Source organism: Ciona robusta, chromosome 4 (assembly GCF_009617815.1).
Source record: "Ciona robusta chromosome 4, ASM961781v2".
Taxonomy (NCBI): domain Eukaryota; kingdom Metazoa; phylum Chordata; class Ascidiacea; order Phlebobranchia; family Cionidae; genus Ciona; species Ciona robusta.
In genome coordinates, this window is record NC_143238.1 from 2,667,208 (window position 1) to 2,691,074 (window position 23,867).

A 23,867-nucleotide genomic window follows, 5' to 3' on the forward strand; every position below is an offset into this window, starting at 1 on the left:
TAAGACGAAATGACATAGACAATAGACAGCAGAAAGTACAATGTCTGAGACAAAATATCCGGGACAATGGCAGCGCAAAATACAGTGGCCGAGACGATGTATAGTAGGATGGCAGGAAGATGGGACACCTTTAGCACATACTATCTAAATATCCTGATCGTGTTTTAAACAATTACTAACGGTCAATGGGAGTCATGGGCCTATAGCTTTATAAATTCTTGAAAGTTCTTTGTTTACTACTAAACGGAGCGAGAAAATAGAGGTAAAAGGTGTCCCATCTTCCCCCGCCCTACTGTATATGAGTCCAATGGTCCAGGACAAAACCGTCCGGGAATAAACGGAAAATACAAAGTTTGAGGCAAAACCCACGGTACTATAGTAGAATTCTATTAAATGCCAACTAAATATGCGATTTCCTAATAATCGGAAGACGTGTATATTATTATAGTGTCTCGTAAATTGTGACTTTTAAATTAAGCTCAAACATTTAAACGTTAGTAGATGGGTTACCTTTTCGTTCCATTTTCTCGTCTAATGTGGTAGTAAACATTCAAAGAATTATAAAAACTGTATCCTCTAGACTTCCACAGACTTTTTGTTAATTGTTTTAAAAAACAGGAAATTCGAATATTATGTGCGAACGGTGTCTTATCCTACCCACCCTACTATAATATTTCACATATACCCAATCAAAAAAATCTATATTTTAGTTTTCAACAGCCAGGCTACCCTGGTAGCTTTTTTTTCACACATACCCAATCAAACAAAATTATATTTTAGTTTTCAACAGCCAGGCTACCCCGGTAGCTTTTTTTTCACACATACCCAATCAAAAAAATCTATATTTTAGTTTTCAACAGCCAGGCTACCCTGGTAGCTTTTTTTTTCACACATACCCAATCAAAAAAAAATTATATTTTAGTTTTCAACAGCCAGGCTATACCCTGGTAGCTACCCAATGGTCTGGACTACAGGTCTAGCATACCCATGTTTACCAATACACTATCCCTATAATAATGGTAGCATTGTAATGATATGTTGTAGTGATGTGTTCGTATGGTACTTTACTGTTTTATATTTTTCATGATCTATATGTTTTGCGTGAACCGTTGTGTTTTTAAGAGTCGATCGCATGGTTTTGTTAAGTGACATTCAGTTTCCTCTTGGTTGTGTGATCGCGTGCACGGGCCGATTGGCAATACAAGATATAAAACGTTACAGCAGCAATGTGCTGGACCCAGGTTCCGTATACCAACAGCCTCCCCCCGAGTTTAATTTCATTGCATAGAAATTAATATTTTGTTTTTGTGTCAAAAAACTATTCATTGTTTATTCGAACTTTCTGTAAGATATGTATAGCATATACGCGTAAATCGAAACAAGTACACGCATAAAATAAAATGTTTATTGTATTAATTTACAGCATAATAAACCACAGGTGTAATATGATGGATATATAGGGAAGCGAACGTTTATTTACAACTGTTTAAGAAAAATGATTAATTTTAGTTCGGAAACTGCATCTGCTCATTATTATACCTTTATGCCATGACCTGCTGCGTGATTATAAATAGCAAGCCTATTCATGGCAAAGAATCGACGTATAAAGTTACTATGGCGTTTGCAGTTTGTCGGTTTAAGTATGCTTTCATTGTTGCCACGTTCTGGCAATTGAATGCAGTATTTCGCAAGCAGCTATTTGTATCTGAAATAATCGCAATATATAGTAGGGTGCGGAAGATGGGACATCTTTTTGTTCTACTTTCGTATCCCATTTGGTAGTAAACAAAGAAAATTCAAAGAATTATGAAACCGCATCCTCACGACTTCAAAAAACCGTTGTTAATTGTTTAAATATTTGGATATTATGCACCCTACAAAAAAATATAATGCAATCAAGACTGCATTACAACGTCTGACAGATTTTGTTGCAGTTACAGACTAAGGTGTAATATGTAGTCGTGTTTACTTAGTACAACCATAAAAAGGATAGTACAGGCGTGTAATAATAAAATCTTAACACACTATTTGATTAGCTTATATCAACACTGCATGTGAATTTTTAAAGATTTAAAAGTACGCCGTCAATAAAAAGAAAAGATGGGTTTCGTAAAAAAATCAGCCTTTTTAATGTTGCTGAGTCTACAAATCAGTTCAGCATTATGTAAGTTGTATTTAGTTTAAAAATAATTACAAACTAAAATATTTCGTAACATGTAGTACAGTGGGGGAAGATGGGGCACCTACTTATTCTATTTTCTCGTCCAATTTGGTATTTAAAAAAATCAAAGAAAAACTCCCATAGGCCGTTGTTAATTGTTTAAAACACGATCAGGATATTTGGATACTATGTGCTAAAGCTGTCATATCTCCCCCTACCCTACTGTAAGTTGGCTGTTGTTTCGTTGCAGCTAATTGCTCAAGCTCCAGCAGCACACGCCCGAGATCGAAACTATGTTGCACACAAGGAAGTATTGGCGCAGGTTATTGTTTAGATATATGGCCAACATGCGGCACTACCACCAACGCGAGTGCAAGTCCTGGTTCAGGTAATCCTACACTTGGTTTAAATTTGTTGTTTGAGTATATCTTTACCACCGTTAGAGTGTCAATTCTGTTTTCCCAATCCATATGGTAGTAAACAAACAACAATCAAAGAATTTCGAAACCGCATACTCACGACTTCCATAGGCCGTTGTTATTTGTTTAAAACACGATCAGGACATTTGGATATTATGTGCTACAGGTGTCCCATCTTCCCCCACCCCACTATAGTTTATTGGTAAAGTTGTTCATCGGCCGGCAATATAAACATGTTGTTCACCAGGCAGCAGCAATAGTTAAATTGCACGAAAACTTAACCATCTAGTGTATTGTACTGGTTTAACTTTAATCATTCTACTTTTGCTATTTACAGTTCGTTGCTCAACCCACATCGATTGTCCAGGATCAGAGTTTTGCTATACAAGGGGAACGGTGTATTGTTCACCATTCACTGCAACCATAAAAAAGCCGAGTAAGTTGCAGTATATATAGTAGGGTAGGGAAAGATGGGACATATTTTAGCTCCATTTCTCGTCCCATTTAGTAGTAAACAAAGCATATTTAAAGAGTTATAAAACCGTATGCTCACGACTTCCATAGACCGTTGTTAGTTGTTCAAAACATGATCAGGATGTTTGTATATTATTATCTTTCCCCCACACTAATATATAGTAGGTTGGGGAACGATGGGACACCTTTAGCACATCACATTCAAACAGTGTCATACTGTTCGCATGAACGACGTATAAAAGCGGCAAGGTGTTGGGGTAATGGGCCTAAATCGCAGTTTATTGGCAAAGATCTCAACCACATAGAATAGAAGTTCAATATTTTTTAGGGTATAGTATGTTGCTCTTATTTTGTTTGCAGCTAATTGCTCAAACCATTTTGACTGCCCGGTATTGGAATTTTGTTGCACTCAAGGAAGTGGCGTTGGTTATTGTTCGAAGACATTCCGGTGTAAAACTACGACCACTACCACCACCACTACTACAAAACCGAAATCAGGTAGTTTAACCTATACCTTATCAAATATGTTATAGTCAAATATCTCTACCAGCGTGGAAGATCATTTTACATCTTCCCCCATCCTAGCTATATCAATTGTTCCGTAAAAACACATCATTGTAAATAAACGGTACCTGATAGAATACTGAATTTCGTGTGTGTCATTGGGGAAGTGATTTAACGGACATTACTTTTAACAACTCATTCTTCACTAATGGATTGTCTAAATCCATACCTAGAAAGAAATATCCCACTAAGTTATATGTGTGGTAACTTGCATAGGATGACATTTCTGCTGCCCTGCCGCACAGTTACAAATAAGTATCTTTCATTCAAAACCCTGATATATACTGCGTATTTGTGTCCGATTTCGATGCGGGGGGTAAGTGGAGGAGAGAGGTCCGTTTCATGAGTTGTAACAGTCGCGAGACTCTGTGACGGAGTCATACTGTTCGCATGAACGACGTATAAAAGCGGCAAGGTGTTGGGGAAATGGGCCTAAATCGCAGTTTATTGGCAAAGATCTCAACCACACAGAATAGAAAGTTCAATATTTTTTAGGGTATAGTATGTTGCTCTTATTTTGTTTGCAGCTAATTGCTCAAACCATTTTGACTGCCCGGGATTGGAACTTTGTTGCACTCAAGGAAGTGGCGTTGGTTATTGTTCGGAAGCATTCCGGTGTAAAACCTATACCTTATCAAGTATGTTATAGTCAAATATCTCTACCAGCGTGAAAGATCATTTTTTATTATAATTTATTGCTAAAGTTTTCACTGGGCGGAAATACGAAATGTAGTTGTTTACGAGGCAGTATAGCAATAGTTATTGTACATTAATTATAGCAGCACAATTACACAGTCATCCATAGTGTATTATTTTGTTTGCAGCTAATTGCTCAAACCATTTTGACTGCCCGGGATTGGAACTTTGTTGCACTCAAGGAAGTGGCGTTGGTTATTGTTCGGAGACATTCCGGTGTAAAACTACGACCACTACCCCCACCACAACTATGGCTACCACAACTATGACTACCACCACCACTACTACAAAACCGAAATCAGGTAGGTTAACCCAGTGCTCTTCAACCTTTTTTGGGTTGGTGAACCCTCAAAGTTGTTGCGACGAACTCACGCACCCCTGATTGCTTTAACGTAAAAATAATGACGTTTCTCGATTCCCAGTTATGCAAATATAGAATTCATATAAAAAAAAACTGTAGGAAAGTGGCCAAATTTGTTAAAAATGTTCAAAACTGAATATTATTGCTGAAAATTGTTGAAGTTTGTGATGCACCCTTGTATACACTTTTGTTTTGGAGCACCCCTGGCATATTTTGGTGCACCATGCACACCGGTTGAAGAGCACAGGGTTAACCTATACCTTATCAAGTATGTTATAGTCAAATATCTCTACCAGCGTGGATGGTCATTTTTTATTATAGTTTTTTGCTAAAGTTTTCACTGGGCGGAAATACGAAATGTAGTTGTTTACGAGGCAGTATAGCAATAGTTATTGTACATTAATTATAGCAGCACAATTACAGTCATCCATAGTGTATTATTGGTTTTTGCTGGCTATAAACAATTCTAACATTTTTGTTATTTACAGTTCGTTGCTCAAGTGCCCGGGATTGCGCAGAAAACGAGTTATGTTACAACAGAGGAACTTCCTCGAGTTACTGCTTACGCATCAGCACAACCACAAAAGAGCCGGTGTCCGGTACGTCACGGTAAACATAATTTTAGTATAGGGTGGAGGGAGATGGGACACTTTTGGGACATAATGTACAAATATGTTGATCGTGTCTTAAACAATTAACAACGGTATATGGCAGTCGTGAAGATGCAGTTTTATAATTCTTTCATTGTTCTTTATTTACTACCAAATGGAACAAAAAAATTGATTAAAAAGTATTCCATCTTTCCCCGCCCCACTATATATATATATATATATATATATATAAAAGCTGTTCTGAGCATTGTGTATATTGTAGTTCGTTGCTCCAGCTCTCTTCCCTGTCCGGGACCACAAAGTTGTTGTTCATCAAGAAATTTCTCAAGTTATTGTTCAACTGGGCCATGTAGGAAAATTCTCCACGAACGCCCTCCATTTGAGAGGTAATCAGACCATCACACCAAATCGTGCACACGCAGCGCTTTTGCTTGATTTTATAAAATTATAAAGTTTTCTGGCATTGCCTTAACATTGGTTTTTAATATATATTTTAGCTTTTCTACCAACGATTTGGATGTAATTATTATCTTGTGTTTTGTAATCGGGGCGTTAGCAATCGTGGGATTCGGTGTTCGGAAGTATTACAGACCCCGCACTGTGACCGGCAACATAAGGCCCCAAGTAAACATACCGCGTAACCTTCGGCAAAGTAAGCACATCGTCGTGGTTTAAATTTGCTTGTATCGAAATTTAACTATTACTTCCAGTACATATCCACGTTACAACCGATATAGTAGGGTGGGGAAGATGGAACACCTTTAGCACATAATTTCCAAATATCCTGATCGCGTTTAAAAAAATAACAACGGCCTACGGGAGTTGTGAGGATACGGTTTTATAAATCTTTGAATGTTCTTTGTGTGCTACCAAATGGGATGAGGAAATAGAATGAGCAGGTGTCCCATCCTCCCCCATTGTACTTTATAAATAAATACACAATTGATAATCCTGGTAGCCACCAGAAGTTTTAAATTTACATTTGTTTTCTTCAGAATAGTTGAATGAATATATTTTATTTTTCCTAGGATTACGGACAACGACAGTTTTTATAACACGGATGTAGGCTATGGTTTTGTACACATCATCCCCGCTTACAAAATTAAGATTAAACAGTATACAGCCTACACTGCTCTTTTTTGGTTTACTAAACTAAACCAATGATAGTAGTATTATAATAGACCAATGTATCAAAGTAACATGCAAACATTTTGCTTTCACCAGATCCTGGATTCGAACGACAAGAAAGCTACTCTATGGCTGAAATAAATGACCAAGCTGTCCCAGACACGCCTGCTACACCACAACCACCATATAACCCAGCATGGTATGGAACACATAGCATACAAGAAGTTTAATCAAGCACATTTTACACGAACTTCGTATTGTTTTGTTACGTCACAATAATTGATTGATCGTCACAATCCATAGAATCGATGAAAATAGCACAAAATGACAAAATTTATAAAACAAAGTGTCCTGTGGTAAAGTTTTTTTTGTCTTGTTGTGTTTACACAGGCTAATTAAGTACAATGCTTTGCCTTCTACTGATTTTTACTGTGGGGAAAGATGGGACACCTTTAGCGCATGCTATCCGAATATCCTGATCGTGTTTTAAACAATTAACAACGGTCTATGGGAGTTGTGAGAATACGGTTTTATAATTCTTTAAATTATTTTTTTACTACCAAATATAGGAAAAGAAAAAGGAATAAATAGGTGTCCCATCTCTTCCACCGCACTCACGGCCTACTAGAGATCTCTAGTAGGCCGTGCCGCACTATATTTCATTTCTATTTGATGTGGCCGAAATTTTACAGGCAGTTTTATTTTGTCAAATATATAAACATACACATTCTAAGGCTCTGTGTGTTTTATGTCATATTCAATAACACGAACAGATGGACCTGCGACTGAACCAACGTTCGCTAAATTTTACTCTTGAGGACCGAACACGCCGCAGGCAAAATATAAATTACAGCCTAAATTTGTGTTAAATGTAGCGTTATAATGTCGCTGTAAAATTACTGGTATAGTTTTGGCAAAGTTCTGTAATATTCCACTCACAGTCTGAACTATTTTCCCTGTGAGTGTTTTATAAAGCTTATATGACCCATAGGTCACGAATAACAGAAATACCTATAACGCAAATATGCACCGTGTTTCACTGAGGGTATAAATAAAGCGGAAGAGAAGGCGTTACAGCTCACAGATGTCATGACGTTAGTAAGGTCAAAGTCGTATACATTAGAGTGGGGAAAGATGGGACACTTCTTCATTCTATTTTCTCGTCACATTTGGTAGTAAACAAACAAATTCAAAGAATTATAAAACCGTATCCTCACGACTCCCATATAGACCGTTGTTAATTGTTTAATACACGATCAAGATATTTGGATATAATGTTCTAACCGTGTGCCATCTTCCCCACAGTACTATACATATAATTCCGCCAAAGCGCACAAAAGAAAAGTTAGGAGCGTTTTACATCAATGCCAGTATAAGGTATAACTGTATGTAAGTTGAGAGCACTTTGTAATTCATTTCGGGTATTTATATATAGTTGTGTGGAACACCTACTTCCTTCTATCTGTGTAGAGGTAATGTCCCACGGCAAAGCAAGTAACGGGGTGCTGTGGTTATAGGGCAAGATCGACTGTATATAGTACTGTGTGGTAAGATTGGACGCACCTTTAGCACATAATATCCAAATATCCTGATCGTGTTTCAAACAATTAACAACGGTCTATATGGGAATGGTGGGGATACGGTTTTACAGTTCTTTTAATTTTATTTGTTTACTACTAAATAAGACGGGAAAATAGAATACAAAGGTGTCTCGTCCTACCCCACCCTACTATATGTCTAACCCTTACTGCATAGTTCGCAGCATCGTCAGTTCTCATCGTCAGTTCTTTTTTTGTGCATAGCTTATTAACCATCATAAGATGAATTAATTAAGATGCGTAATACAGGCAAATACCATAAGACTATATGTTACCATTTGGTAAACAACCAACACTACACCGCAGTACCGCAGAACGATTAATCGGTATTTATTATTGTTCTTACTAAACATACAATGTGAGACACACGAAGTTCCACCACAACAACATAAGAGAAGTACGCGCTACATATCAGCGACTGAAAATATTTACAACCGAAATCTATACAAACTATTTTACATATTGAGTCTTCAACTACAACATATGAAAGAATCCGCTGAGAACAACATGATTTCGCCGCTGCGTATATAGTATAATATAGTAGGGTGGGGGAAGATGGGACACATTTTCATTCGATTTTCTCGAAACAATATGGTAGTAAACAAAGAACATTCAAGGAATTATAAAACTGTATTCTCACAATTCCCCATAGACCGTTGTTAAATGTTTAAAACACGACCAGGATATTTAGACATTATGTGCTAAGGTGTCCCATCTTCCCCCACTCTACTATATCAAGCTACAGCGGCGAAATCATGTTGTTCTTAGCGGAATGAAAAGGTGTCCCATCTCCCCCCACCCTACTATATATAAAGTTTGCCGCTAGCGTTGTGGTGTTAATATGTCTTATGCGGAAAGCTTTATACGCCTTATTTACCAGAGGAACAGATCAGTTTTCAAACTTTATTTCATTTTTTTTAAAGATTTATATAATTTATCAAACTTGTGAGTAAAACTTTAAAAGAAGAAATATGCATTTAGCGTCGTTTATGAGTTTCTTGGTATTGCTACTTGTCAAGTTTAATTCAGTAACAGGTACGTTATCTAAATCATTATAAAAATGTTAAATTAAATTATCTAAAATTGTTTTTGAAATGTTACACAGGTTTGTCGTGTTCAAGTTCCTTTTTATCTTGCGCTAGTGGACAAACGTGCTGCTCTGGTATTTGTATGAGCTCATGTTATAGCGATATTATACGGACGACCTACTCATTAGGGTAAGCGACAAAAAATCGTTGTTACTGCTAACATAAGTTAGTGTAGAAAAAAAATTGATAAAGTTTAATCATATTTTTTTTATTTTTTAGCGTTGGAGCCATTGTTGGAATCGCTATTGGCGGTCTGGTGTTCACAGGCCTGTGCATTGGGGTGTGTGTGTACTGCTGCTGTGCGTGTGGTCGAGCAGCCAACAGGGGAGCGCCCCAGCCTGCAGCTACGTTTGTCGCGACAGTACCAGCAGCAGGACAGCAAAGTAAGATAATAAATGAATTTTTTGCTTCGCATTCCTACATGATTTTATATATTGTACTGTGGGGTATGATGGGACACCATTCGTAGAGAATATTTAAATATCCTGATCGTGTTTTAAACAAATAATAACGCTATATTTTAACGTCGTGATGATACGGTTATATATTTCTTTAAAAGTTATTTGTTTACTACCGAATGGAACAAAAAAAAACCTGTCCCACCGTACAAAGACGAATCTTACATTGTCACAATTCATCAATTGTATTTTAATCTCCCCAACCAAATAAACTTAAGCGTATTGCCATTTTATTAGCGGTTTTCCTTTCAAGTATACTGGCGCTTTTAGACAGCGCAGAACCTTTTCATACTAAACAATTTATCCTTTTCAGATCCTGGTTACAACGCCCAATACAGCGCCAATAACCCGCCAGTATATGTTGATCAAAACTCTGCTCTCCCCGGTCAAAAGCCAGGTTATCTCGGCCAACAGCCTGGCAGTGGCTAGACAACATTAGTATTGTCAGATTAACACTATACGTACATATAGAAGACGCACAAATCAATCTAAACAAATATTAACACAATTTGTGCGTTTTTTTATAACTCTGTTTTTTACTACTGCATATTTTCAGAAGTTGATAAAATGTTTAAGTTATACACAACTACAAAAATAAAACTTTTTAGAAATTGTATTGTATATATCTTTTGAAGAAGTCGCTTCCACGAAACGTTTCTTCTGAAACGATTATGTTATAAATACGATTTTCAAACTAATTATTTAAAATCGTTTTGTATCTGCATTACGATATCTTCAATGTGCTAATATTATTATTAATAAACTAAATTGCTGAAACTTATAACTCTTTGGTATAAGGATGGAGATCCCGTAGGAACATCCTATATATGCCATATGCTTATAGTTGAAATTAACTACGTCATAATTTAAAAAAGTTCAAATTAAATTTAATTTTAATATTTAACTGTTAGTAGCCGTCGCGGCCATCAACATTTAAAGATCAACTGCACTTTTTAGCGTACAGTTACACTTTCGCAGCATTTCTTGAACCGGTTTAAATTCCTCGTTTTTGGAGGGTAAATGAGCTATCAACCAAAATCCACATCAGTTGATGGGACAGAAAATTTGTGCGAATTAATTGTAGTACTTGACCAGACATTGAACAACTCGTTGCGAAAAATCAAGCGCATCCGTCACATTAAATATAATTGATGGAATTAGTTGTTTTCGCTTTTTAATAAACGAGCGCCGTATTACATATTGGGGTTAAATATGATAACCAACTTTGTTAAAAGAATAAAGCATACAAAAAAGTTTAGGAAACCAATGCACTACTACAACAATGCAAAAATACAATATAGAGGCATTCGTAAAATTAATTCGATTTGGCCAACACGTATTGTGTATACGAAACACAATATAAAATGGAATCCGGTTTACGAAAACCACTGCCTTTTGTATCTGGAATATAAACGAAAGAGATTTATTTAATGATGAAACACGTCTACCTACATTTAATTAGAACTATACAGACAAATAATGAGTTACGCACAGAAAATTCTATGAGTATACCATTTTAAAACCATGTTTACCATGGCTGTTATATTGGCCTATGCACGTTTTGACCGCAAATTGATGGCGTTTCGTAAAGTTGTGTGATTCAAGTTACCAAAGCTGTGTATAACGTTAAGCAGTTGCGCATAGGTTTTGTTGTGCCTTGTATACACTTTTAATTGTAATAGAACGTGACTAGCATTTTGTCGGAAAATTACAGCTCAGATGTGCATATCTTTACTACGTCATGGAAAATTGTCATGCTCACATCCCATGCGGTTACGTAATGCGCTATATGAAGTTTACGGTTAGTTCTGGTCACGAGATTCAGGAAATAGTGGGCAGCGTTAAAACAAACACTTTATACAATTTAGAGAGTCACAATTTATGGATTTTTATCATCTTAATAGCAAATTTTGCTTTTGTTTATGCTTTTTTTTGTTTAGACTTTAAAAATGTTTTAATACAGTATTAACCAAGAATGAAAGAATAAATGGATTTATCTGCGTATTTACGAGGGTTCGTTTTCTGTGGCTCCCACATTGCTTTCGCATCAGGTAAAGGAAAACATTTTTTTTCTCATTTATTAAGATTTTTAGGCAAACTCAATGTCTTATTACATAGACCTGTCGTGTATGTATTCTTCCGAGTGTACGGATGATCAGAGTTGTTGCCCGTCTTTGCATTCGTCTACTAATTTAAAATTCTGTTCAAGTTCGTGCTCAAGCTCAACAAACACAGCCACTAATTCAGGGTACAGTTTAAGGTATGTATGCATTTCAACTATTATAGTAGAGTAGGGGAAGATGGGACACCTTTATAGCACATAATATCAACATATCTTGACCGCGTTTAAGCAATTAACAACGGTTTATTTGAATCGTGAAGATACGATTTTATGATTTTCTGAATGTTCTTGGTTTACTACCAAATGGGAGAAGAAAATAGAATGAAAAAGTGTCGCATTTTCCTAATCCCACTATATAATATTTGCCAAATGGGTCAACAAATTGAGTGAAACGGTACATCATATCTCCCACTCTACTATATACTTTTAGCCCATGTTTTAGCGTAAAGTATTTTAGTGAGCTTTTAAACATTTTTTCAGTGCCGAAGCTATTATTGGGATCTCTGTGGGCACTATATTTATACTCAGCTGTTTAACAATATGTGTCTGCCGTGGCGTTTGTCTACTTGCTAAGAGAAATGTACCCGCCAGGCCCTACGAGCCAGCAACAGAAACTCAATCACAAAGTAAGAGAATGAATATTCGACCTCAAACTTTGATATCAAAAATCTTACTATAGTAGGTTGGGGGAAGACGGGACGCCTTTTTATTCTATTTTTCTCTTCCCATTTGGTAGTAAACAAAAATCATTTATCAGGGTATTATTTGGATAATATGTGCTAAAGGGGTCCCATCTTACCCCACGATACTATACCACTATAATTAATTTCAGGCCATGGATTTGTTAACACCCATTACACGATCCCACCGCCGCCCGCATACAACAACATATACAAAGCACCGACTAACACAGAAAATTACCCTATGACTCAAACAGTTGGTCAAGCTAGCACGATGACAACGGGTCATAATTCAACTCTCCCAGGCAATAATCAACCTGTTATAAATAACCCTCCGTCATATACACAATACCCAGGGCGTTAAGTTATATTTCAATTGTTGAATACTTTGTTCAATAGTATTTTTAAATACTAAAATGTACCCAATGCTAAAGTAATCACTGTAAAATTCTACATAATCAGTCGTGTTTTGCCTAATTTTTAAAGCATTTTTTTACGTTTTGTAAGTGAAAAATTCGAATAAATGTACAGTTTTTTTCTTTGAGACTTAAAAACATATGTTTGTACATTGTCTTTACTATAAACAACATGCAATTTTCGAACATGAAACTGCCGACTGTAAAATCTTTATTACCCATATAGTATGCAAAAATATAAATAAGTTTTAGGTGTGCGAATGTATATTGCATCAGTTTAATGAAACAGTTTCCATCGCACTTTTACTAACAATAGTTTAAAATACTTATTTTTACGACTTTCTCTTCTAAAATATTCTATGCAATTATACATTAATTCCAATAAAAAGTCTTTCTTGGGCAGACGACAAAGCATTGCGAATTCCCTTTGCTTATATATATGTACCAATACAAACGATGCCGTTTAAATTTCCAGTAAGGAATACAGTACACCAATTATAAAAGCAAGCTTTGTAGTATGGTGGGGAAGATGTGATACCTTTAGCACATAATATACAAATATTCTGATTGTGTTTTAAACAATTAACAACGGGGCATAAGGTTTTATAATTTGTTGAATTGTCTTTGTTTACTATCAAATAGGACGAGAAAGTAGAATAAAAAGGTGTCCCATCTTCCCCTGCCCTACTATAACATTTTATTCCGAAGAAGCTACGTAATACTTTGTATTCACAAGCTCGTCGTGCATTCAGCACGTTTTCCCGACATTTAGACAACGATGATCAATGTATAGTACTACTGATATGTCGTCATTTCATAATTAGTTATACATCAATACGCAATGCGCCTTGTTTTCGGTTACAGTGCGCTTTATATTTTCGTACTTCTACTGCTGGGTGCAAATTTGTTTTCTAGCAGTAGAGTGAAGCAATATGACGAAAATATTCTTGTTTTTGTGTCTGATGGGAATTTTGTTCGCGTTCAGTGAATGCCAGTCTGTTGTCGAAGTGAGTATTCCATTACGAGTATTAAATTTTACTGTAACAGTGTAAGGTTTATATAGTGGGAAAAGACGGGTCTTCTTTAGCTTTAGCACATATTATCCAAATATTCGGATCGTGATTTTAACAATAAACAACGCGGTCTACAAGAGTCCGGATAAGGTTTTATAATTTTTTTTTGTTTTCTTCCAAATGCGACGAAGGTAGACTGAAAATGTGTCCCAACTTCCCCCACCTAATATATATTGTTTGTACGACGTTTGCGCTATTTTGTAAAATTCACGGACGGTTACTGAATTGATTTTAACTAACGAATAGAGATTATTCGGTGGAATCCAAGGTTTTCTACAAATTACCCGTAAATCATTATAGCCAAGGTGGAGTGACTATGTTCGTCCAGCGCCTTTTGGGTACGGGAGGACCTGGATTACGTCTTCGCATTGCGAGCCAACATGTCGAAACGTTACGTGGGAGAGTGCAAGGCAAGGGACGATGATCAAATTCACAATCACAGGTGGAAGTGTGGGATATATGGCCATTGCCCTTTCCTCGGATTATGTTATGGTAATTTTAACATAAACCACTTTCTTTTGATTTTTTTTGTATAGTAAGGGTGGGGGAAGACGGGACACCTTCAGCACAGAATATCCGAATATTCTAATCGTGTTTTAAACAATTAACAATGGTCTATGGGAGTCTTTGGAATACGGTTTTATATTCCTTTGAATATTCTTTGTTTACTACTAAATGGAACGAGAAATAGAATGAAAAGGTGTCTCATCTTACCCCGACCCACTATATGAATATATAACTTTTTCCGTTTCACTTTTGTATGGGAAAATATAATTTTTATAAGCAAATAAATTAAAAAGAGTGCAAATTATATCAAAACGTGAAATTATAACTTCAAATAATCTCCATTAACATTTTAATAATTTCTGAAAGACATTACTGTTAATTGTTGTATATTTTTAAACTGTATTTCGCACGACCACATTACTAGTTACGTAATATTGCAGGGGCCAGCCGACGATGCCTATATCTGCTCTCGATTAAAACCAACCAGCTCTGAAACGGTTATTAAATCGGCTTACTTGACTGGACATCGCCCACCCACAATCGTTGGAACAGTTAGTATATAGTAGGGTGGGAGAAGATGGGACACCTTTTCGTTCTATTTTCTCGGCCCATTTGGTAGTAAACAGAGAACATTTAATAAATTACAAAAACGGATCCTCACGACTCCTATAGACCGTTGTTAATTGTTTAAAACACGATATCATGTGCTAAATGTGTCCCATCTTCTACCGCAGTACTCTATGACGTTTATTTTAAATTAGAATTGCGGAGGTTCTAAAACAAACAAGAATAGTATTTCGGGGTATCTTTTAATGATATAACGCTATTTTAGAGTTGTAAGGATACGGTTATAAAATTACGTAAATATTTCGTTAACTACCAATGGGGCGATAAAAGAGAACGAATGAATGTAACTTACTTTATCCTAGCCTGTCTGGAAAATTATACAATCGTTATAACACAACTGTTTTGTTTCATACACCTAGTACCAGCTTACGAGATACTAAGTATGTTACTTTATGGGTGATTATTTTTGCTGTTGTTTTTTTGCTTATTTTATGTATGGCTGAAAATTTGGACAACCCAAAAGCGACCACTGGGTTGCAGCAATTGCCGTTAAATGTCTTGCCCAAGGACACATGCGTTCAAATAGTAGCAGCGACAAGCCTTGGACGTTGGACCCATTGCCCCTTTTTATGATAATGGTCACATACGTATACGCGATAATTTATGTACAGCGAAAAATCGAAACTAATACTCCTGGATATTAAAATTTTATTCTACGTTTTAGGTCAGTCCTGAAAACGTTGAATCGATTACAATCGCTAAGACGATCATGAAATGCTCATTCTACAGAGAATTTAACATCACAAAGCTAGTTGGTACAACACCTGTCACTTGGGATATACGAACATCAACATTTAACGTGTTTTATACGGAAGGTCCCGTTTCGTCCAATGGTAAAGCATTAATGCACGAGTTTCAAGCGCGTACCACCAGAACTTTCACTCTACTGACACCACAAGGTATTTTCTGCTCTGCTTCATAGTGTATATAACTATGCTACTTTAAACAACGTTTTCTGTTCCAAAACCATTAACAGCGCTATTTTAAAGTCGTGACGATAAGTTTATATATAGTACGATGGGGGAAGATGGGACACCTTTCCATGCCATTTTCTTGTTTCATTTAGTAGTAAACAAGAAACATACAAAGAATTTTAAAACCGTATGCTCACGACTTCCATAGACCGTTGTTAACTGTTAAAAACACGATCAGGATATTTGGATAATATGCTAAAGTGTCCCATCTTCCCCCCACCCTACTATATAATATTGGAAATATACATATATGATACGGATTATTAAAACAGCATACATGTACCATCTTACGATACCCTATATAGCCCTATATATAGATATATTAGGGCGGGGAAAGACAGGACACCTATAGCACATAATGTCCAAACATACTGATCGTGTTTTAAACAATTCACAACAGTCTATGGGAGTCGTGAAGATACAGATTTTTACTTTTTTAAATGTTTTTTTGTTAACTATTAAAATGAACGAGAAAATAGAGTTCAAAGGTATCCCATTCCCCCCCCCCCACCCTCTGTACCGAAGTAACGGAGTTTATTTCATGCTTTATTGAAACAGCCATTTACGCACAATCTCAAGAAACAACACCCAGAACTACTACTAGTTCTGGTGGAAATTTGAGCACTGTCGCTGCAAAATCAACAAGTAATGTGCTTGAACGGAATAATGGAACTGAAAAAACTACAAATTCTGGAACTTCTATCTTAATAAACAATGCGTTACTTGCACCATTGCTTATTTCCTTTTCCTGCTTTCTTATATAAAAAAAAACTTTGCTGGAGCCCGCCTTCTGTAGTATAAATGCTTTGTATATATCCTATATACACCACTGGAAATTATACAGTCACATAAACCGTCTCAATTTGTTGGGATGGGACTTTTCACTCATTTGTTTTTTAACTTTATTTAACTCTTAATAATAACCTTAATTTACGACTTAAAAATCGCCATTTTAGTATAGAAAAAAATGTATTATAAAAGTTAGCACCAAGTTACAGCGAAACATTTTTATAAGAATTATCAAAGTTTTTTTCTATAAATAAATCTATTTTACTGGTAAAGTCGACATTCGTGATTAAACATGCGATTGCATATTTCTATTTATATATTATTGCACAGACCGGTGAAATCACGCGGGAAGTTTAGTAATAACCGAGAGCGAAAATATAAGCTCACGCAATTAACCATACAGTCCCACGCAGTGCTATTCATAACACGTCAGCTGCGTAATATCCTATTCGTTTATAATAGAGAACGCAATATGATTCAACAATGAATTTACGGATGTAAGTGGGATCACTACGTTAGTTAACCTCAGTGCTGTAGTTGGTGTACTGCGACCGGGAAGTAGCAGCGCAAACACAGTTTATGGATGTTAGATAGTAAGAGAATGAAAAATGAGTAAGACATTGTGGGAAATAAGAACTCTTAAAAAAAATCGTCTGTCGGGGTACTTTCCTCATCGCAATCCTTTGTATGACAACAAGGAGTTTGTATTCTGTGGTGCCGTCACGATACACTGCTTACTAAAGCGAAGCAATTTTGCATATAAGTTAAGGTGAGCTTATGTACAGTTGCTAGGTCGCATAATAGAATTAGGCAGTAAACATACCGGACAAAAAAAACAGAAGTCCAGTCAAAAAGTTTCCAGCAGTTAAGAATACACACAGTTGTACTGCATAACCAGCAGTTGTACTGCATAACCAGGCAGATGCGCTGGTCGTTACAAGGCAGGGCTATAAATACATATCGCTGGATTTTTATATTCGTTCATTAGTGATGTAATAACAGTGAACAATAGCAACCAATTTCTGTGGGAAATGGAAACGTGTACCGTTTATATTGTACTCAAGGCTATTTGATCAAGTTTTAGTAAACCAGCAGTTCTTCGGACATTATTTGTAAACTAAGCAGTTGTTTTTTTTTTATATTTTTTTTACAGATTCGATTAAACTTATAAAACTGTACTAATAATTGTAAGAAGAGAACGAAAGAATGTTTTTGGTGAAACTTTTAAGTTTTATCGTTTTGCTGCTTGAAATTCAAATTAGTTCAGTATCAGGTATATACGTTATATTCCAATAAGTTATAAACTCTTTCTATAGCTTTTCATATTGGAATATATAGTAGGGTGGGGGAAAATGGACACCTTTAGCACGATTGCGTTTTAAACAAATAACATCGGTCTATGGGAGTCGTGAGGATACGGTTTTATAATTATTTGAATTTTCTTTGTTTACTACTAAATGTGACGAGAAAATAAAATGATAAAGTGTCCCATCTTCCCCAACCCTACTATATGTTCCAATATGAAAAACTTCCATATAGTATATGATTTATTTCATTCAGGTTGTTCTAGTTCTTTGAACTGTCCAGGACTACAATCATGTTGCGGTTTGACGTTTTCAAGCTCCGGTGGCTACTGTTCTAGTTCCTGTTATACCAACAGCATAACAACAGCCGTACATAAAGCGTTCACTTTAAGGTACAGCAAATTCATCTACTTTTTTGGTATGTGTATTTAACTCTAGGAATATTTGTCTAAAAACTTCTCTATCTTCTTAGCATTGGAGCAATTGTTGGAATTTCTATTGGCGTTCTGGTGTTCATAGGCCTGTGCATTGGGGCGTGTGTGTACTGCTGCTGTGCGTGTGGTCAAGCAGCCAACAGGGGAGCGCCCCAGCCTGCAGCTACGTTTGTCGCGACAGTACCAGCACCAGGGCAGCAAAGTAAGATAATAAATAAATGTATTGGCTCTCATTGCTACAGCATGTTAAGTACAAAGAACAATATATATTAAAACATAACCAAATCGTATAACTTTCTCTGTTTAAACTTCCATACAATTAATTGAGTAATTTCACCTTTTTTGAGTGCATTGACGGCATATAATGAAACCGCTAAATGTAATCCATCTATCCCTTCTAGACTATGGCTACAACAACCAGCAATACAGCGCTAACCCGCCAGCCTACGGTGACCAGAAATCGGCTAACCCTGACCAACAGCCAGGCTACGCCGGCCAACAGCCAGGCTATGCCGGCCAACAGCCAGGCTACCCTGGCCAACAGCAAGGCTACCCTGGCCAACAGCCAGGCTACGCCGGCCAACAACCAGGCTATCCATAGGTAGCCCAAATGATCCAAACCCTACTACTGCCCAATAATGCGGTATTTAGGCTGCCAATGATATATTCCCCATTGAAAATCGGTTTAAATGAACATTATAACTTACATGTTAATCAAATAGGACCAACACATATTAATGTATATATAGCGCCTCACAACATGACTTGAAAATGTTATTCTAATAAAGGAAGCAAAGCATGACTTGGTATTATGTATGGCAGTCGTGTACAGAAATGAATTTCAAGAGAGCAAAAACGCCTCAACGAATATTTTACGTTAAGGAATGTGCATATACCTACAATACATCGTCTTCTATACTATAGTTACATCAAACTGTATAGTAGGATAGGGGAAAATGGGACACCTTTTCTTTCAACTTTCTCGACCCATTTGGTATTAAACAAAGAAAATTCAAACAATTATAAAACCGCATCTTCACGACTCCCACAGGCCGTTGTTATTTGTTTGAAACGCGATTAGTATATTTAGATATTATGTACTAAAGGTGTCCCGTCTTTCCCCACCCTACTATATATAAATTTTAAAATAACTGCAGAGTAACGGACATGACAGCAGCATTGTAACATGTATGTTAGGTTTAATAAAAAATTGATAGTATACTCACCAGAAACCGAATTTTGTCCGCCGGTATTTACTACGTCATGCAAAATTTGTATGCCTCATTTTGCTGTTATGGGTAATACTAATGCCACGTTTAGATGAATCGATAACCTTAAATATGTAGGAATATGTCACATATTGTGTTTTACAAACGATATGTTCATATAGTTGTTTTGTTGAAGCGTTTGTAAAAGTGTTATTTGAATGCCGTTTTTCCTTCTAAATTTACTACAACGTTGGAGCAATTCTCTGATTTTTTTATTAGCGGCTTTACGCAGTAGGGTGGGGGAAGACGAGACACCTTCAGCACATAATATCCAAATATTCAGATCGCGTTTTAAACAATTAACAGCGGTGTAAGTGGGTCGTGAAAATACGGTTTTATATTTCATTGAATGTTCTTTGTTTACTACCAAATCGGCCGAGAAAATAGAATGAAAACGTGTCCCATCTCCCCCACCCTACTATATAAATATCAAAATAACTGCGAAGCAGCACACATAATAGCAGCATGGTAACATGTATGTTAGGTTAAATGGAAAACTGATAATATAGCGTTAACGTTAGAAACAAATGTATAGTAGGGTGGGGAAAGATGGGACACCTTTTCATTCTATTTTCTCGTCCAATTTGGTAGGAAGCATATAAAATTTAAAGAATTACAAAACATTATCCCTACGACTCCCATATACCGTTGTTAAGTATATAAAACACGATCAGGATGTTTGGACATCATGTGTTAAAGGTGTCCCATCACTAATTGTACAGATGATATTGCATTATATATACAGTAGGATGGGGAAAGATGGGACACTTTTTAACTCTATTTTCTCGTCCCATTTAGTAGTAAACAAAGAACATTTAAAGAAATATGAAACTATGTCCTCATGACCCTCATAGACCGTTGTTAATTGTTTAAAACACGATCAGGATATTTGGATATTATGTGCTAAAGGTGTCCCATCTTCCCCCACCCTACTATACATTGCTTACGCGGTGTTTACAAGACGCCATCGTATAGTGGTGCAAACCACTAGTTTCGTCATCATACTTCAGCAGAACAACCAGATACTAATATTTTGATTCGATATAGTAATTTGTGCCAGTTTAACTAAATGTCATTTACAAAACAGTCAGAGTAGAGATCAGTTTATTTATTGATACGAAATAGATATTCAACGTTGTTTTAATGTGAACTGCTGTGGGCTATGGTTATAGGTTTTTGTATTTGTGAGTCTAGTGCCTTAGGCATATATACATTAGGTGCTGGTTAAAAGTTTAGTATCTATGCAATGTTAAAGCTTTCAGTTTTAAACTGTTATTTTTTTAGTATAAAACTGTATTGCACGTGATATAGTAGTACGTTAGATCCTAAGTCATTATTAGTACCGGAACAGCCCTTGCGTAAATGTAGTAAGCTGTTGCGTATATGCAGTCAGAGCTTATAACATAGATTTACATAAACATACGGTATATAGTAGGGCGTGGAAAGATGGGACACCTTTAGCATATAATATCGAAATTTCCTGATCGTGTTTTAAACAATTAACAACGGTCTATATGGGAGTCATGAGGATACGGTTTTGTAATTCTTTGACTGTTCTTTGTTTACTACCAAATGGGATAAGAAAATAGAATGAAAATGTGTCACATCTCCCCCACCCTATCTATATAGCTTTATGTGTTCGTTACGGCAGCTATAAAATTAAACTTATTACACAAATGAAAGACAAAATGAGCCGGAAACATTAAAACAGAAATTGGTCATTTTTAAGTCAAATTTGTGATAATTTTTCATCCTGAATTTTTAGAAAAATATACAGTAGAGTGATGAAAGAGACATTTTCATAATTTTTTCTCGTCCTGTTTGGTAGTAAACAAAGGACATTTAAAGAATGGTAAAACCGTTTGCTCAGCGCGACTTACATAGACCGTTGTTAATTGTTTAAACACAATCAGGATATTTAAATATATATGTGCTAAAGGTGTCCCGTCTTCTCCTACCCTTCTATATTTATAACTCTCTTTGTTCTTGATTACTCAGAAAAAAATATACTGCGCAACTTCCAAGAAAAAAAGAAATGGGCATGATGCTGTCTCTTTCAACTTTAATCATGTTATTTGGTATCAAAATCGTTTTTTCTGCATATTCAAGTGAGTTATTTTGCTATAATCGACGTTCCAACATAAAATTATATTTTAAAAATATTTTACGAATCTGTTACAGAAACTTGCTTCACTTCTAGTCAATGTACAAACGACCAAATATGCTGTATACGTAAAATTAAGAGTTACTGTTTGCCCCAAAATCAGCGTAGCTGTAACTCAAAATCAGAAGCCCCTGATGGAGCACGTACGTTAATTGTGTTAAAACTCGTTGACAAAGCTTTTATACGTTGCTGTTTTACAGCTAGTTGCAACAGTTTGTGTTCGCGATCGTGTTGTGACGAACGAACTGTTTCAACTTGTGAAGACTCGTGCCCCCCAAAAAAAATTGATAAAAAGAGAAGCAACTTTCCGACTTTAAGGTACAAACGCAAATACGTCGAATTGTGAAGTAGCCTGTATGGTTGTTATTTTTTCAAATGTTTTTATTTTATTTCAGCGTTATTGGGAGTGGTATTGGTTTCATTATTTTTTGTATAAGCATCATGGCACTTTCCCTGTGCTGGCGTAGAAGAGGAATGCGCATGATGACGAACAACCATGGAAGAACTACCTACGTTACAACAGCAAATACCCTACAAAGTAAGAATATATAGCAGAGTGGGGGAAGATGGGATACCGTTAGCATCTAAATTTCAAACTTTCTAATCGTGTTTCGAAAAATTACCAACACTTTTTTGGAGTGGTAAGGATGCGAATATTTAATTCTGTAACTATTTTTTTTTATTACCAAGTGGAAAGTGAAAAAAATGAAACCATGCCCTACCTTACCGCACCCTACTAAATGTGTTGTAAAAACTGCATATACCGTTAGCAATACTCCGTAGTCTAACTCTCTTACAATACTAGCTCAATAATCACCAACGGTGAATTGTGGCAAGATAAATACATGCCGTTAACATGTAGTTGGGTGAGGGAAGATGGGACACCTTTTAACTCTGATTTATCGTCCCATGTAGTAGTAAAAAAAGAACATATACAAAGAATTACTGAACCGCATCCTCACGACTCGCATAGAAAGACCGTTGTTAATTGTTGAAAACACGACCGCAGGGTATAATTGGATATTATGCTAAAAGTGTCCCATCTCCCCCACCCTATATATACGCTCATAATTAAGCTGTATTTAGCTTCAGTGCGTTTTGGGTTAAATGCATTTCCTCTATAATACCACTCCACTAATATTTTAATACATTTTCTACAGATTTCGGATTTCAACAGCCAGGCTACCCGGGAAGCTACCCAATGGTCCAAACAACTGGTCAGGCATACCCAAGCACACCAATACAGTATCCCCAAAATATTGGTGTGAACCCATCAGCAGGTTATAATGACCTGCCTCCACCCTACCCAAACTGATTCATTTGTAAAGTACCGTGGGGTAGGATGGGATACAGTTAGCACTTAAATCCCATAGTTCCGGATCGTGTTTTTATCAATTAGTTAATGAGGTTATTAAATCCTTTAAATATTTTTTACCATCAAATGGAACGAGAAAAGAGAACGTAAGCATGTCTCATTTTACCCCGCCTAATGTATAATTAAAAGTTAAGAACTGTGAGAATTTAATCAAACTTTTACAGAATTTAATTTCGCACAAAATACTTGGTCTCATAAATTCTAAATTAAGTTCTTTGCAGTTTTTATCTTTTGTTTCGAACGTTTTTTTTTTATTCATGCACTACTTTTTAATTACTGTTTAAGTAAAATTGTTGCATAAGTTCGTTAACGCCACTGGTTCTTTCATTCAGCTATCAAATAAAACTCAGAATCAATATCATCAAATGAGGAAATAATATATATACCGAACAGTGTACATGTATAATTAATCGCCATGTTATACGAGAAAAATTATTCACTGTTCAGATTTTTTTATTTTACCGCAAGGTAGCGCTATGTAGCTGTGTTTTATCAATTGCGGTCCTGCGAAATTACTTAAATTTTGTCAACGTTTTCATCGGCAGAATGACATTGGTTTTCAAATAATTCAACGTA

At 36.1% G+C, this 23,867-nt stretch overlaps 6 protein-coding genes across 8 annotated transcripts; all 6 read left to right on the plus strand.

Moving 5' to 3' along the window:
- The first annotated feature begins 126 nt into the window (after positions 1-126).
- LOC149736579 (uncharacterized) lies at positions 127-7,147 on the plus strand. Of its 3 annotated transcripts, XM_089877481.1 has the most exons (10): positions 127-2,164; positions 2,412-2,549; positions 2,918-3,016; positions 3,415-3,552; positions 4,146-4,256; positions 4,443-4,616; positions 5,164-5,274; positions 5,549-5,672; positions 5,784-5,938; positions 6,511-7,147. In XM_089877481.1, exons 1-10 carry the CDS (start codon positions 2,101-2,103, stop codon positions 6,642-6,644), a joined length of 1,248 nt encoding a protein of 415 aa, XP_089733607.1. In that variant the 5' UTR covers positions 127-2,100; the 3' UTR covers positions 6,645-7,147. The 3 variants fall into 3 exon arrangements, with proteins under 3 accessions (XP_089733607.1, XP_089733609.1, XP_089733608.1); XM_089877483.1 differs by lacking the exon at positions 5,784-5,938; XM_089877482.1 differs by lacking the exon at positions 4,443-4,616.
- Positions 7,148-8,904: 1,757 nt separating this feature from the next.
- On the plus strand, positions 8,905-10,342 carry LOC149736580 (uncharacterized). The gene is made up of 4 exons (XM_089877491.1): positions 8,905-9,047; positions 9,118-9,229; positions 9,320-9,483; positions 9,872-10,342. The coding sequence occupies exons 1-4, from the start codon at positions 8,984-8,986 to the stop codon at positions 9,985-9,987; spliced, it is 456 nt and encodes a 151-aa protein (XP_089733617.1). The 5' UTR covers positions 8,905-8,983; the 3' UTR covers positions 9,988-10,342.
- A 1,124-nt stretch (positions 10,343-11,466) lies between these two features.
- On the plus strand, positions 11,467-13,115 carry LOC149736581 (uncharacterized). The gene is made up of 4 exons (XM_089877490.1): positions 11,467-11,609; positions 11,677-11,818; positions 12,161-12,306; positions 12,513-13,115. Exons 1-4 carry the CDS (start codon positions 11,546-11,548, stop codon positions 12,722-12,724), a joined length of 564 nt encoding a protein of 187 aa, XP_089733616.1. The 5' UTR covers positions 11,467-11,545; the 3' UTR covers positions 12,725-13,115.
- A 1,082-nt stretch (positions 13,116-14,197) lies between these two features.
- On the plus strand, positions 14,198-16,062 carry LOC149736582 (uncharacterized). The gene is made up of 3 exons (XM_089877492.1): positions 14,198-14,341; positions 14,797-14,907; positions 15,648-16,062. Exons 1-3 carry the CDS (start codon positions 14,270-14,272, stop codon positions 15,903-15,905), a joined length of 441 nt encoding a protein of 146 aa, XP_089733618.1. The 5' UTR covers positions 14,198-14,269; the 3' UTR covers positions 15,906-16,062.
- A 1,800-nt stretch (positions 16,063-17,862) lies between these two features.
- LOC149736583 (uncharacterized) lies at positions 17,863-19,286 on the plus strand. Its single transcript, XM_089877489.1, has 4 exons — positions 17,863-18,019; positions 18,307-18,442; positions 18,523-18,686; positions 18,886-19,286. The coding sequence occupies exons 1-4, from the start codon at positions 17,953-17,955 to the stop codon at positions 19,083-19,085; spliced, it is 567 nt and encodes a 188-aa protein (XP_089733615.1). The 5' UTR covers positions 17,863-17,952; the 3' UTR covers positions 19,086-19,286.
- A 1,724-nt stretch (positions 19,287-21,010) lies between these two features.
- Positions 21,011-23,657, plus strand: LOC149736584 (uncharacterized). The gene is made up of 5 exons (XM_089877486.1): positions 21,011-21,860; positions 21,934-22,059; positions 22,117-22,234; positions 22,312-22,454; positions 23,077-23,657. The coding sequence occupies exons 1-5, from the start codon at positions 21,788-21,790 to the stop codon at positions 23,229-23,231; spliced, it is 615 nt and encodes a 204-aa protein (XP_089733612.1). The 5' UTR covers positions 21,011-21,787; the 3' UTR covers positions 23,232-23,657.
- The last annotated feature ends 210 nt before the right edge of the window (positions 23,658-23,867 follow it).